Source organism: Centroberyx gerrardi, chromosome 5, assembly GCF_048128805.1.
Source record: "Centroberyx gerrardi isolate f3 chromosome 5, fCenGer3.hap1.cur.20231027, whole genome shotgun sequence".
Classification (NCBI taxonomy): Eukaryota; Metazoa; Chordata; class Actinopteri; order Beryciformes; family Berycidae; genus Centroberyx; species Centroberyx gerrardi.
The window spans coordinates 15,173,763-15,186,038 of record NC_136001.1 but is presented as its reverse complement, the minus strand read 5'-3'; the positions used below and the strand labels follow the sequence as shown (position 1 = coordinate 15,186,038).

At 42.7% G+C, this 12,276-nt stretch overlaps 2 protein-coding genes across 3 annotated transcripts in view; both read right to left on the bottom strand.

Moving 5' to 3' along the window:
* The window catches only part of prr13 (proline rich 13), a 116,420-nt gene that overhangs the window by 49,359 nt on the left and 54,785 nt on the right, over positions 1–12,276 (bottom strand). The gene's annotated exons all lie outside the window — the stretch shown is intronic.
* Positions 5,733–10,364, bottom strand: sp7 (Sp7 transcription factor). 2 transcript variants are annotated; one of them, XM_071922664.1, is made up of 2 exons: positions 10,286–10,364; positions 5,733–8,510 (listed from the first exon to the last, which is right to left on the bottom strand). In XM_071922664.1, exons 1-2 carry the CDS (start codon positions 10,304–10,306, stop codon positions 7,161–7,163), a joined length of 1,371 nt encoding a protein of 456 aa, XP_071778765.1. In that variant the 5' UTR covers positions 10,307–10,364; the 3' UTR covers positions 5,733–7,160. The 2 variants fall into 2 exon arrangements, with proteins under 2 accessions (XP_071778765.1, XP_071778764.1); XM_071922663.1 differs by having other exon boundaries at positions 10,271–10,359.

The window sequence follows — 12,276 nt, the reverse complement described above, 5'->3', positions numbered from 1 at the left end:
TATGGTTAAGATTCAAAATTGACAACTCTGCTCATTTTGGCCCAATTTCGCTGTCTAGTTTTGCTTCCTGAGGACTTGACATCTTTGGAACCACAAGTTCGGAAACCACTTCTGTTTGAGTAAAATATTTCACTACTTTTTCCACCTTTCCACCGTTTCCTTTGTTGATGTGGTTGATCAATTAATCCCAGGATGGTTTGCTCCTGAACCCCTCCCGGCCACAATGTTGAAACAGAACTCGAATCCTGATGGCTTCACATTCATTCACTGGCAACGGTGTGTCAGTGTGGATAAGCACATCCTGCCAAATGCAACACAAAGTGATCTGGCCATGACAATAAGTAAGGTTGTCTCCCATTTGAACTCCCAAACCTACAATCACAACACCATGATTTATCTGTGACAAGGGCATACCCCTCCTACTCATTATTCATACTTTCAGCGCTAATTTGCCTAGTTTGCCAGACCTTCATTTGTTGGTTGAAGGCCCTAATTTATTGACCTTTTAACGTGATAATGTAAGTGTTTTTATTGGGCTAGTGGTTAAATTACTGACTGACTGAGATCTGAAATGAATACCGTCTGAGCAGTTATACTTCATACACACATACACACACACACACACACACACACACATTCCCTCCCTCCTTTTCCCTATCTTGGCCCAATGCATTAGTATGTGTGGTTCCTTCATTGCCAAAATCATCAGTAGATATCTTCAAGCATGGAGCTATATGAATGCTCTTTTTCCCCTCCTTCCACAATATGATGTGTTTCCTTTTTTGTGTGTGTTTTGATCCCTCTCTTGCGGCCAGGCTGTGCTGTGGTGAGGCGCGGGTTCGAGTGGCGCTCCTGTGTTATTTTTGGCAGCAGCAGTGGTTGGTGGCTGTTGAGGAGAGAGGAGACAGAAGGGGGATAGCATGAAGTCCAAAACCAAGGCTGTTTAAGGGATTTCTGTCTGATGGAACTGCTCTGTAATGATCAGAGACTCATTATGGATGTGTGTGTGTATGCACAAAAACTCATGCATGCATATACACAGACACAGAGGATAAGGCTTGCATGCACATGTGTTCATTAAACACTCCACAAACACCTCATTTATACATTCCCATTGAAAGAACTTGCACTCTGTGTGTGTGAGTTGCTAAACATCCGAGTTGCCAAGTTGCTAAACGAAATGCTTCATCTTTCATATAAACACGATTAACTCCATACAGGAGATATGAATCCCTCCATCCATGCATAATGGAACCAACATTCAAAACTACCAGTGCATTTGAAATATGTGGGCTTAATTTTTCACAGTTGCTCTGTTCTTGTCATATGGGAAGTATTTCTTGTTTGTGAACCACTTTGTTAATGCTCTCGCTCCTCTGTGGGAGTCAGACTCAGACATGCCGCCTGCTTAGGCAACATGCAGTGTCAGGCATTTACGCTCCTCCCACTACGCTTCTGAAAACACCATTTGAAAAAGATTTTCTCTAACTCTATTCTTGGCCATAGATCAAGAGAATATTATTACTCTACTTTATTTATTTATATTTTGCGGTGGTAATGTGTGTGAATGTATGCGCGCGCGTGTGGGGGTGCACGTGTGTATATGTAATTGTGTATGTATGTGTGTTAACCCACAAAGATATTTCAATTTCTTCTGAATATTAAATAAACATGCAGCAGCAGCAGCAGCTTCAGTGAAGCGCTGCCTGCCAGTGGGTTTGGGGTTGGATGGGTGGTGGTGCTGGTGGTGAAGGGGGAGAGGGGGTTTGTGGCCGTGGCTCCGGGGGGGTGAGGCAGCTCATGGTCAGGGCCCCCGCCGGACACGCTGGCGCCTCGCGCTGGAGGACTTCTGAACCACCACACTCCTCCACCAAAACCCTGCCAGCCCTGGCTCCCTGCTCCCGCTTCCAACCCAAATCACTCAGTTCTCTAACTTCATTTTGACTCTGTCTCTCTCGCTGTCTCTCTCTTTCCTCCGTCCTCCCTGATTCTTTTTCCTTCTTCAATTTGCTCATTCACTTGATCCAAATCCTGATTCATTTGTTGTTTGGTTGGTTTCTCTTTTCTCACTAACCACAAGGACTTTTAGTGGCAGGTCTATCTTATTGTGTTTTCTCTACCTTTTTTTTTCTGGGGGTTTTGTGTTTCCTTATTCACCATCCCTTCACTGCTCCCTGTCTCTTTTAAATCCCATTGCCTTTAAATGTTCCAAGGAAGTATTTAGTGGCTTGAGTTGAAAAAAAACAAAACAAGGATGGTTTGGGCTGTATGTCAGTCAGAATACCATCAGGATAGTAAGCATTTTCAAAAGGAAAGAACAGTTTATGGGTGCTCTATATATTTGTAAGGGTATTAGGTTATAATGGGCACCAATTTTCTAAGTGTTTTTCCTACCATCTCCAAGAGCTATTAGCTCTGTGCCGTCACAGTGTATAGGACTATTTCTCTTGTCAATGAATAAGACTTTCCACTGAGGTTGAAATTAAAAAAGCCATACCAGCCTCATGTGCTCTCACTATAGATTCCCTCATGTGACCTTACATTCGTACGTGTTCGATTCGTCATTAGTCATAATTGGGAAATGTACTGTATATTGTCATTATATAATAAACATGAACTTTTTCAGCTGCAAAGTCAGTCAAATGTGTTCACTGATAAAGTTTTTGAAGAACCAAAGCATGCATTTCATCAAAGACTTGGGCGCAAAATGGATATTCAAGAAATTCTGACTGCACCTACTATTGTGTATAATTGAATCATGGATGTCAAACATCTTAAGTAGAGTGGATGTGTCTTTTTACATGTCACACATACAATTTTCTTAACTTCATTTTGCCCTGGAAGCAATTTGTCATCCGGAGGCCATTAAATGGGAAGCATATTATCTTTTTAAAGGGGCACAGAGTCACCCACAACCCTCCCACAGTTCCTATAAACAAAATGGCCTCATTTAGTGGCACATTTGGTGCATCGTGCAGTAAGGGAGGATGTATAAATGGCCGTGACCACAGATAGTATTACAGCACTGCTGAAAATATGAATGGCACTCCAAGTTTCAAATCTGATAAAGGCACACTGACCACTATTTTTTTGTTAAAGGGGAGTGGGTGGTCCTTCCTCCTTCAGTAATTTATTAATTATTCAGATACTGTAGTACAGAGAGAAGAGAAGAGGAAGGAGGGGAGCAAGACGTGACATAGCATGGGCTGGACTCAAAGACATGTTGCCACAATGCATAAATTTAGTGCATCGTACATAAATGAAGACAAGCACAGCCATTGTACTTTTACATCTGCTTGGAGCTAATTGAAGTTTCCTTGCCTGACAGACATAAGCGATGGTTAAAAATGATTAAAAAAAATAGTCATAAAATACATCTGCAAGAGAGCTCGACCTTTTCACCTCTTGTCCTCTCTTATCTGTTATGTTTTCCTCTTTAAGCCCTGTTTTATTTGACCTGACCTCTGCTGATCTCCAGGTCATATTATGGTTCACTCAGGTCAGCTTGTCTTTCCCCTCTGCTGAAGACCTTATCTTGTTTTTACTCACGGCCTGACTGCGGAGCCTCTGGGCACGCTGACATTCTTTTCCCTTTCTCCCCCCACTCCGCCACAGAGACCCAGTCACACCTGCAGACACCTGTGCTTTTGTCCTGCCTTTAACACCCCCCCGCCCGGCCCCGCCCCCCCCCACACACACACACCCCCACCCCTCCCGATACCCACGGGCTTGGGGAAGCAGGCCCAAGTGCCTGTGGCTGTGTCAGAGCGCTCCATTGTTTCACATGGCTATTCAGTTAGGACCAGATAATAGCAGGAAAAGGAGCTTCATTAGCATTTGGTTTAGCACATCATGATGTGTTGTTGTGCTGGAGGGGGCATGGAACCGAATCCGAGTGTCTCGGAAAGTTCAAACTCCCTGGAGTAATTCATTAAGCATAAGTTTGTGTTCCTCATCAAGTCTTAAAGCTAAACTAAACACTCCTTCAGTGAATGTTTTTAAATGACTTCATGTTAGTTGGGCTGTAAATGGGCTGTGTGATAGCTTTAACAGGTCGGTGTGGGACTCTCTGGAATGACCTCTTTCATCCTGCTCTCCAACAACTATGTGTAGTGTAGCGATATGAACTATATACATTTGCTCTAGTGAATGGAGTACAGGGGGCTGAGTGGGCAAACCATATGGAACAGATTGTCCAGATTCTGGTTTTGCCCCTATGTGTCACTGCATGTATATTTATCTTTTTATGACCTTATTTGAAGCAACACTTAATGTTTCCTGGCTTCCTAAATAAAAGAAGTAAAAATAAAGTTAAGGTTATACCACCACCACTGCTGAGGGAGTGTATTTAAAAAGGCACCAGTAGCAACAGAGGTTTTAAAAGCCACTGACCGTCTCCTTACCCCCCACCCTCGCTCACTGGACTGACACACCCTACCCATACCCCATTCCCCCCCGCTCGCCTTTTATGTCGTGGACTCGACCGCGCGCCCACTTCAGACCACCATAAACATGTCGGCCCCTGATGACAGAGTCGGCCCCGGGACGTTTTATATAAATTGACCTCAACTACAGCTCATTAGAAGCCCTAAATTGGAACCATGCAGCCTGGGAAGTGTAAATGTTACAACAGGAGAGTCGGTAGCTACGGGGGTGTTCCTGCAGTACAGGTCTCTAATGAAAATCTTTACTTTTCCATTTTTTTCCCCTATTGCAATTGTCTTTCTTAGGATTTGCTATAACTATACACTGCTTCTACAGAGTGGGGAAGGGTTTTTAATCTTTAACTGAAAACATGCTGTCCATCTTAAACATCACCTGTCAACATATTTTAAAGAGTTATTATCATATCATAAAGATGCACTCCTTGCCTGAGGGGTTGAGTAATTTCTTTGTCAGGTTCTCTTACAGTACACAACCCATCTGTTGCTGGCCTCGCTAGGTCCTCCCTTAGGTTATCTCTCTTTTTTAATGGAGAATCCACCCACCTCAAGTATTTTTATTAGCCTGTGCAATCTGAACCGACAGGAAACTAGGCAGAAAGAGATCTAACAGCCACCTGTTGTGATTCAAACTCACAAACAAACACAAGTACAAAGCATGTGCAGTAGCAGGACAGTCCCTGATACAACATTTTTGTCAGAATATAAAGTTTGCCTGGTGGTCAGCCCAGCCTCTCCTCTGCATTAGTACCCCCACATCATGTCTTTCGTCCTGCATCTTGCTTTAATTGGGGCCCTTTGTTTGACCGCCTCCCTCAATAAACAATACAACCGTGGCTCCCCTCTCCTAATCCCCTCTTCTCTCCTCTACTGACTCTGCTGGAGCATCGCTAGCAGTAATTACCCCTCTCAAGCTGGAGAGTGGAGTAATTGTCTGGAGTGTAACTACAGTGGCTCTCTGAAAGGGGGTCATTGTGTGGAACCAAGGCTTCATCTCAGTGGACGGCTTTGTTTGTGCTGCAAAAGATAATGAAAGTATTTGGTCGGCCATATGAGGTGGAAATATAGTAAGATATGAAGAGAGAGAGAGTGAGGAGAGGTGAGCGAGGAGGGGATGGGGTGTCGAGGCCTGAACTTAACGGTGAATGAACAACTGCTTTTCATTTTCTGCATCTTGAAGTAGAATTGCTTTTCCATATACAATATTTGCTCGTAGGCCGTCTTTGATGCCTTTGAAAACCCTTGTATATAAAATAACACCAGTGAAGAAAATTCATTTGGAATGTCTTTACTTTTAAAAGCACCATGAAAAAAGAAGTGTCATGATTCCACACCATGAGACTTACAACACGTACATCTTTACCAGGTTCATGCTTATCACTATTTACAGTATCTTATACACTCATTTCACATCCAAATAAGCAAACATCTAAAGTTCAGTTCTACCATGAACAAAATTATCAACAACAATTGAAGCTATCACGTTTAGGTTTCTTTGAACTGAAGCAACATAGATGTCCTTTCATTGTGGAAAGTTACAGACTTCTAAAAATATAGAAAATACATAAAAAAAAGTAGAAAAATAACACACCTAACAATATCTCTATTGTTGGAAATGCATAGTATGTACAAACAAGGAGAAACCCTTATTAACCATTACTTTGCCAGGTGTGGAAGATTTCACAATTCAAAGGTTATATAGAAATAGTTTACACACATCTAACGTCAAGATCTATAAATAAATCTCCAAACACATAGCCCCAACTCCACCTTATAACCAATAAATAGAAAAAAAGTCTTAATTTAATCAATTTTTTTTGGCCAGCTTCAACTATCTTGCAATTTTTCAGGTATTATATTTCCTGCATGATGCAAGATAATCTTTCATGTGTATAATTTAAGACATAAATTAGATTATTTATGTAAATATGAAATTAAATTAGACATAGTAAGAAGCAAACAGGCACAAAAGTGAGATGCAAAACTTTTACATCAATTTTCTTTGGCAACAAGATGCAGTATGTAAGACTGTCCATTGATTGTTTCAAGAATAATGAATAAGTATCAAAGTACGGCTGTAAATCTGATTTTTCTCTAGGCATGCAATGCTCCATCAACTCCATCATCCTAACCATAACTCTCCTTCTAAAACTACTTTCCTTTTGCGGCTTCATAGCTCTTTTCCTTCTGCTTTTGCAGATTAAATTTCCCCAGTGGTTTGTCTCATTTGAAATGCAGAAACTGTGCGTAGGCAACTATATGTGTGCGAGAGTGTGTTTACGTGTGTGTGTGCGTGTGTGTGTGTGCTTGCGTGTGTATTCGTGTATGCATTTATGTATGCTTGCACATTTCCTCATAGTTGTTTCTGTGCATGCGTTTGTGCCTGCATGCGTGTGTGCATTTGTGTATTTGCTGCTCGCATGTTTGCTTCTACTTTTGTGTATTTATGTGTGTGTGTGCCTGCATGCACGCCAGCATTTGCATATGCTTGCAAGCTTGCTCATATTTGCGTATGTGTCGTCCACAGAAAGCGAAGTGATTGCTACCTGCAACATGCTTAGTCATTTAACATAAAAGTCTGTTCAGACATGGTCCGTTGTATCCTTAGCATGTCTTGAAACAAAATAGTGTGTCTTTTTTTATTTAAAATGGTGAACTGATCGCCACAAAAAACTAACCCAGCCATGCCTCAAAATAGCAATGCTTAGAACAATGCAGTCAGATCTCCAACAACCCGCTGCTGTTCTCCACTCCATTAGGTGTGCCAGTCTTCTCATCTCCATTGGTGATTGGGTCGGGGACAGAATTGGTGGGTACAGCGCTGTTGTTAAGGTCTGCGGTCTCTTCGTTCCTCGGATCTGTGTCTCCCTCCACAGCCACACCTTTCCCCTGCAGCGCGGACTCTGCATGGGTCTTCTGGTGCTTCGAGAGGTGGTCGCTGCGCGTGAAACGCTTGTTGCACAGCAGACAGGTGAACTTCTTCTCCCGCGTGTGCGTGCGCACGTGCCTCTCCAGTTCATCGGAGCGGGTGAAACGCTTCCCGCAGAACAGCCAGTTGCAAACGAAGGGCCGCTCGCCGGTGTGCCAGCGCAGGTGGGCTTTGAGGTGGGAGGCCTTGCCGTAGACCTTCCCGCAGCCTGGGATGTGGCAGCTGTGGACCGGCTTCTTCCTCAGGGACGCGGCTGAGGCTCCCAACCTCTCCAGCTCCTGGCAGTTGGGGCAGTCACAGGAAGACCTGGTGGGTGTACCCCCTCCACCGTAGCCCCCTGATCCCCTTGCAGGCTTCAGGCCCATGGGGCTCTCTATCAGCCCCGCGCTGGGCACAGGCTTGGGCTTGTACATGTCCTGGGGCAGCATGTGCTGGGAGGGCTGGAGGAGGTGCGAGGAGGAGCCCAGTCCCACAGAAGGGTAAGGAGCTGGGTTGAGGGGCGTGAAGTCGGTGCTGTAGCTGGGCAGCTGTGGGCTAAGGGAGGCCTGGGGCGCCACAGGCTGCAGGGAGGCCTGGAGACCTCCGTCCGCCTGGGGCTGGGTCGCCGACAGCCAGTTAGAGTTGGGGTGGACATCCCACCAGGAGGATGTGGCATTAGCCGGGGCAGCAGTGATGCCAGGGTGGATACCGGCCTTATACCAGGAGCCATAGGGGTGTGTCATGTCCAGAGAGGTGTAGACACTAGTGAGGCAGTCGGCCGTAGCGTGGGCCTTGGACACTAGAAGAGACGGGTCCTGGGAGACTGAGGTCTGGAAGGAATGGGAGAAAGGGTTATACTCTGCAGCGTAGCCTCCGGCTGAAGGAGGGGGGCTTCCAGTGGGGGTGAGCAGCCCCCCACCTCCTCCTCCTCCTGCTGTGGTGAAGGAGCCAGTGTAGGAGTCCGCCAGGCCACTGCCGTCTGCGGTCCGCCCATTCTTAGCTGTCTGAAGGTCGGAGGTCATGGCGTAGGGCTTCTTTACTGGAGTGTTGCTGCCAGTCTTACCGGGTGTCGCTGAATCCCTGACGGGGCTGGTGCTGCCAAACTTGTTACAGGTAGCAGTCAACATAGCCAGAGGACTGGAGCCATAGCGTGCTTCTTCCTGGGGAAGACGAGAAGAGAGAGAGAAAATGAGACTGTCTGTCTGCAGGAAATGGCTGCTTGCTGCTGCTGCTTCTGTCAGTGTCAACTCTAATAAAAAACTTATGTCTGACTGCCACCGCTGGCTTTTCCTGCTCTCTCCATTTTCTAAGTGGTCAGGGCAATTTTAAGCAGTGTATGTTTATGCTTGTGAAAGTTCTGCTCTGCTCAGCAAAGAAGGAATCTCCTTGCTCTTTTGTTTCACTTAAACCACTTTCTACAGGCTATATTCTTTATTTTTGCTGAGAATACGATGTTTGCTTTGAAGTTATTTGAAACTCTCTCCACAGTCCCCTTGTTAAGGCGCAGCATGTAGATATACATACATTGTGTGATTAAGTATCTAGGTATTGCACGCATTGTTCAGAGCGTCAGTAATTGTGTCCCAGTTATACCAGACATAGATATCTCACCAAACATGTTTTTTTCCTAGTGGTCACCATGGCATCATGGTTAGACATGCTAAGTTTATGCCCTGCCACAATGGCACATTGTGTCATAACCGTCTCGCCATTGTCCTGTTTGTTGTTTTTTTTCTTACTGGTTTTGATGTTACCAATGTCTCTGTTAATCATCATGTTAGTCAAATTAGGACATGTTGCTTCCTGCAAACATTCATAACATTAGCCTAAAGCTAAGCACAGTGAGTAGAGGGGATTTAATTTTGTCAGTACCACTTTAGGCCAACACATCAGTCCATATCATCTCTGTCTATACCTTTACCACACACTGCACAGTTAGATACAGTATATCTAACCAAAATCATTACAGTATTCATATAGTGTCTCTATGATACTCAAAGGTGAGTTGACAGCGACTTTAACATACTTTATGGTATTTGTTATCTCCTGTGGTATCACTATAATGTTCTTATAATATGCCTATGGGGATTTCTGTGATATTTGTTTAGTGTCCTTTTAAAATTGAGTATAGGGTTACTATAGTTCTTTTTAATCCTAGCCTATAATTTAGAATATTTGTAAACTCTTCCAGTCTCCAGTATCCACATTACATAGACCATAGTCTTTCCATGCAGACTTCCCAGTCAGAGGTGATTAGTGGTTATCTCCCTCTCTTCCAACAAGCGCCTGGGGTCAGCTCGGCCCATCCTGTTGCTTAAGCCCCAGGTTACCAGGTTAATGGCCTAATGCTCGATCACAGACCTGAAGTTATTTTACTACTCTTGTAATGTTTGTTGTCTATTCAGTGTCTTGCTGCCCACTACTTCCACTGATATATATTGTTGAACAATATTGTTGCCACTGGAGTTAAATTGTGATTAAAATAGCATTAACCTTTTTCCTGGAGATATAGATATAAAGAGTAGCCTAAGCCTACGGGAATTGCAAATATCGGCGCAAGCAAAAGTGAACAGAGGTTAGCATATCTGGATTTACTGTTTCATCATATGTGGTACTGAGCCAAACTCTTGTCAGACAGCTCACGCTTTACTTGCTCTAAATAACCTACGACTAAAACCATAAAGCATTCTTCGTCCCCACTAGATTATAATTTTCAATTTCCTGTTATATCACAGATTTATATTCAGTCTTATATCATTTTCAAACGCCAACATCTTCAAATGCCAAAAGCATAGGCTAGGTTTCTTCTCTTCAAGTTACAACTGCGTGACTTCAGAATTAACTCTAGCTGGAATTTGCACAACATTCGCATCATAAAAGTTGGGCTTATATGAACAAAAAATATCAAAAAAATACTTACAATTACATTCCCTACCTCCAGAATAGATGCGGCCATCCCTGAGAAACAAAATCCTAAGGAAGCTGAGGGGAGTGGGAGAAGCGCAGCTCTCTGTCCCGGGACAGTTTGGAAGAACTTGGGTACTAACGCGGGGAAGTGTTTTGAGAGACGGGGAGCCCGCCCCCTAATTATAGGCTATGGGCTCTTTGAAGACTCGCTAAGAAGCAATAAAAACTGAGAGAGGGAGGAAAATGGATGGAGATTGGTGGATAAGAGGACATCCCACCTCCCCAGATTGAGAGAGTGTCGAATCATTTTTCAAGATAAATGTATGAATGGGTTACTCATCAGTCACCATGTGGCCATTATTTCAATTTCACTGGCATTTTTTTTTTCCACTGGGATTATTTTAGTTCATACAGTCTGAAGTAATCAGCCACATTTAACATCATCTCGGCACTGCTGTCCGGCTCGTCGTCTCTCCATAAACACAATTGATGGATTTTGACATGGGCATTTTGCTATTAGGCATATCTAGGAGCTCAAAGGCTGCAGATTCCTGATCCGGAGTCCTATAAGTAATAGCCGCACTGTAAATAAGATTGGAAGTGAAAAAATAGAGAGCTGCTTTCCCCGGTTTCCTCCGAGAGGGGAAAAATAACAAAAGAACATGTAGCCTCGGCCTGCGCCACATAAATCAAAAAATTAAGCTGACCGAGTCTGTGGTTTTCATTTGAGATTTTATTATTCTGGTTTCAGCCCTCTTTCTGTTTCCAATATTCTTAAATGCAGTTAACTGCCTTTTTAGACATTAACTGATGGTTTAAAAGACTGAACTACAGAGACAAGCAAAGAATGAAAGGATCAAGTCATTAAATAAAATAAAGAAGAGATTATCACATCAAATAAAATGAATTCAAACGACGTATACACAAGGGGAAACTCGTTTCCTCGAGCAAGATTTTGATAAAAAGAGGAAGAAATGAGGGATGAAAGTTAACAGAACTTTTGAAATTGCAAAAATAAAAGTCTTGCCAAAGACGCTTGTAAAGTGATATTTCAAAATAGCCAACGGATCTCTGTGTAGTTATTAATGTTGTATCAAAATAATCTATCACGTAATCTCTGAACAGAATAAATATGAATAGGCCTAATTTTGCTCTGTTACCTAACATATTTTTGTAACATTCCCCAAATGGCCTGCATGTTGGCTAATGACAGTCTCTCACAAAATGTTATATTATAGAAGATATAATAAGCATTTGGAAATTATGACATGGATCAGAACTCTATATTGATTCATGTTAAGTTTAAAATGTATAAATCATTCAGGAGAATTATTTAACTTCTCCATAGGATTTTCTCCATAGATACAAATGATTAATATGTATGCTTACAGTCAGGAACATAGGAGGGTAAACCCACCTAAACTCAGTTCACCCACCTTTTTATTTGTAGAGTTTATTCACCTTTTTAGGCTGATATAAATTGTTATGACCTAAATAGTAGTATAATAGTAGTATGATAATAGTAGTCTCAGAGTACACATCATAGTAAGTAGTATCAAACTTATATAAGTTAGTTGAAGATGTGGTCTTTTAAGGGAAAAAGCATACATTTAAAGTATTACAGATATACTGTAGGAATAAATGTGTTCCTACAGTATATCTGTACTTCATAATGAATGCATTGTACACTAGCAGTGTACAATGCATTAATTAAAAACAACAGCAACCAGATCATTTTGTTTCATAGAAAAGTAACACAGAAGAAATAATATCTATCTTAGTTATGGTATTTGGAAAGCTGAGATACTATACTCTGTAACTCAGTGTCCAAAATAGGCTGTTTTTCTATAACTTTGAAGTGACTCAATATACTCTCATTAAAACAGTGTCTCTATGCCAGTCAAACTGTATGATGCATCTGGAATGAAGTTGCATCTCAACAAATCCTCAATAGATAGAAAAAGATTTTGGCCTTTACTTGAGATTACCAGTCGAGCTTCTTAGGTGGAAGGCTGATTG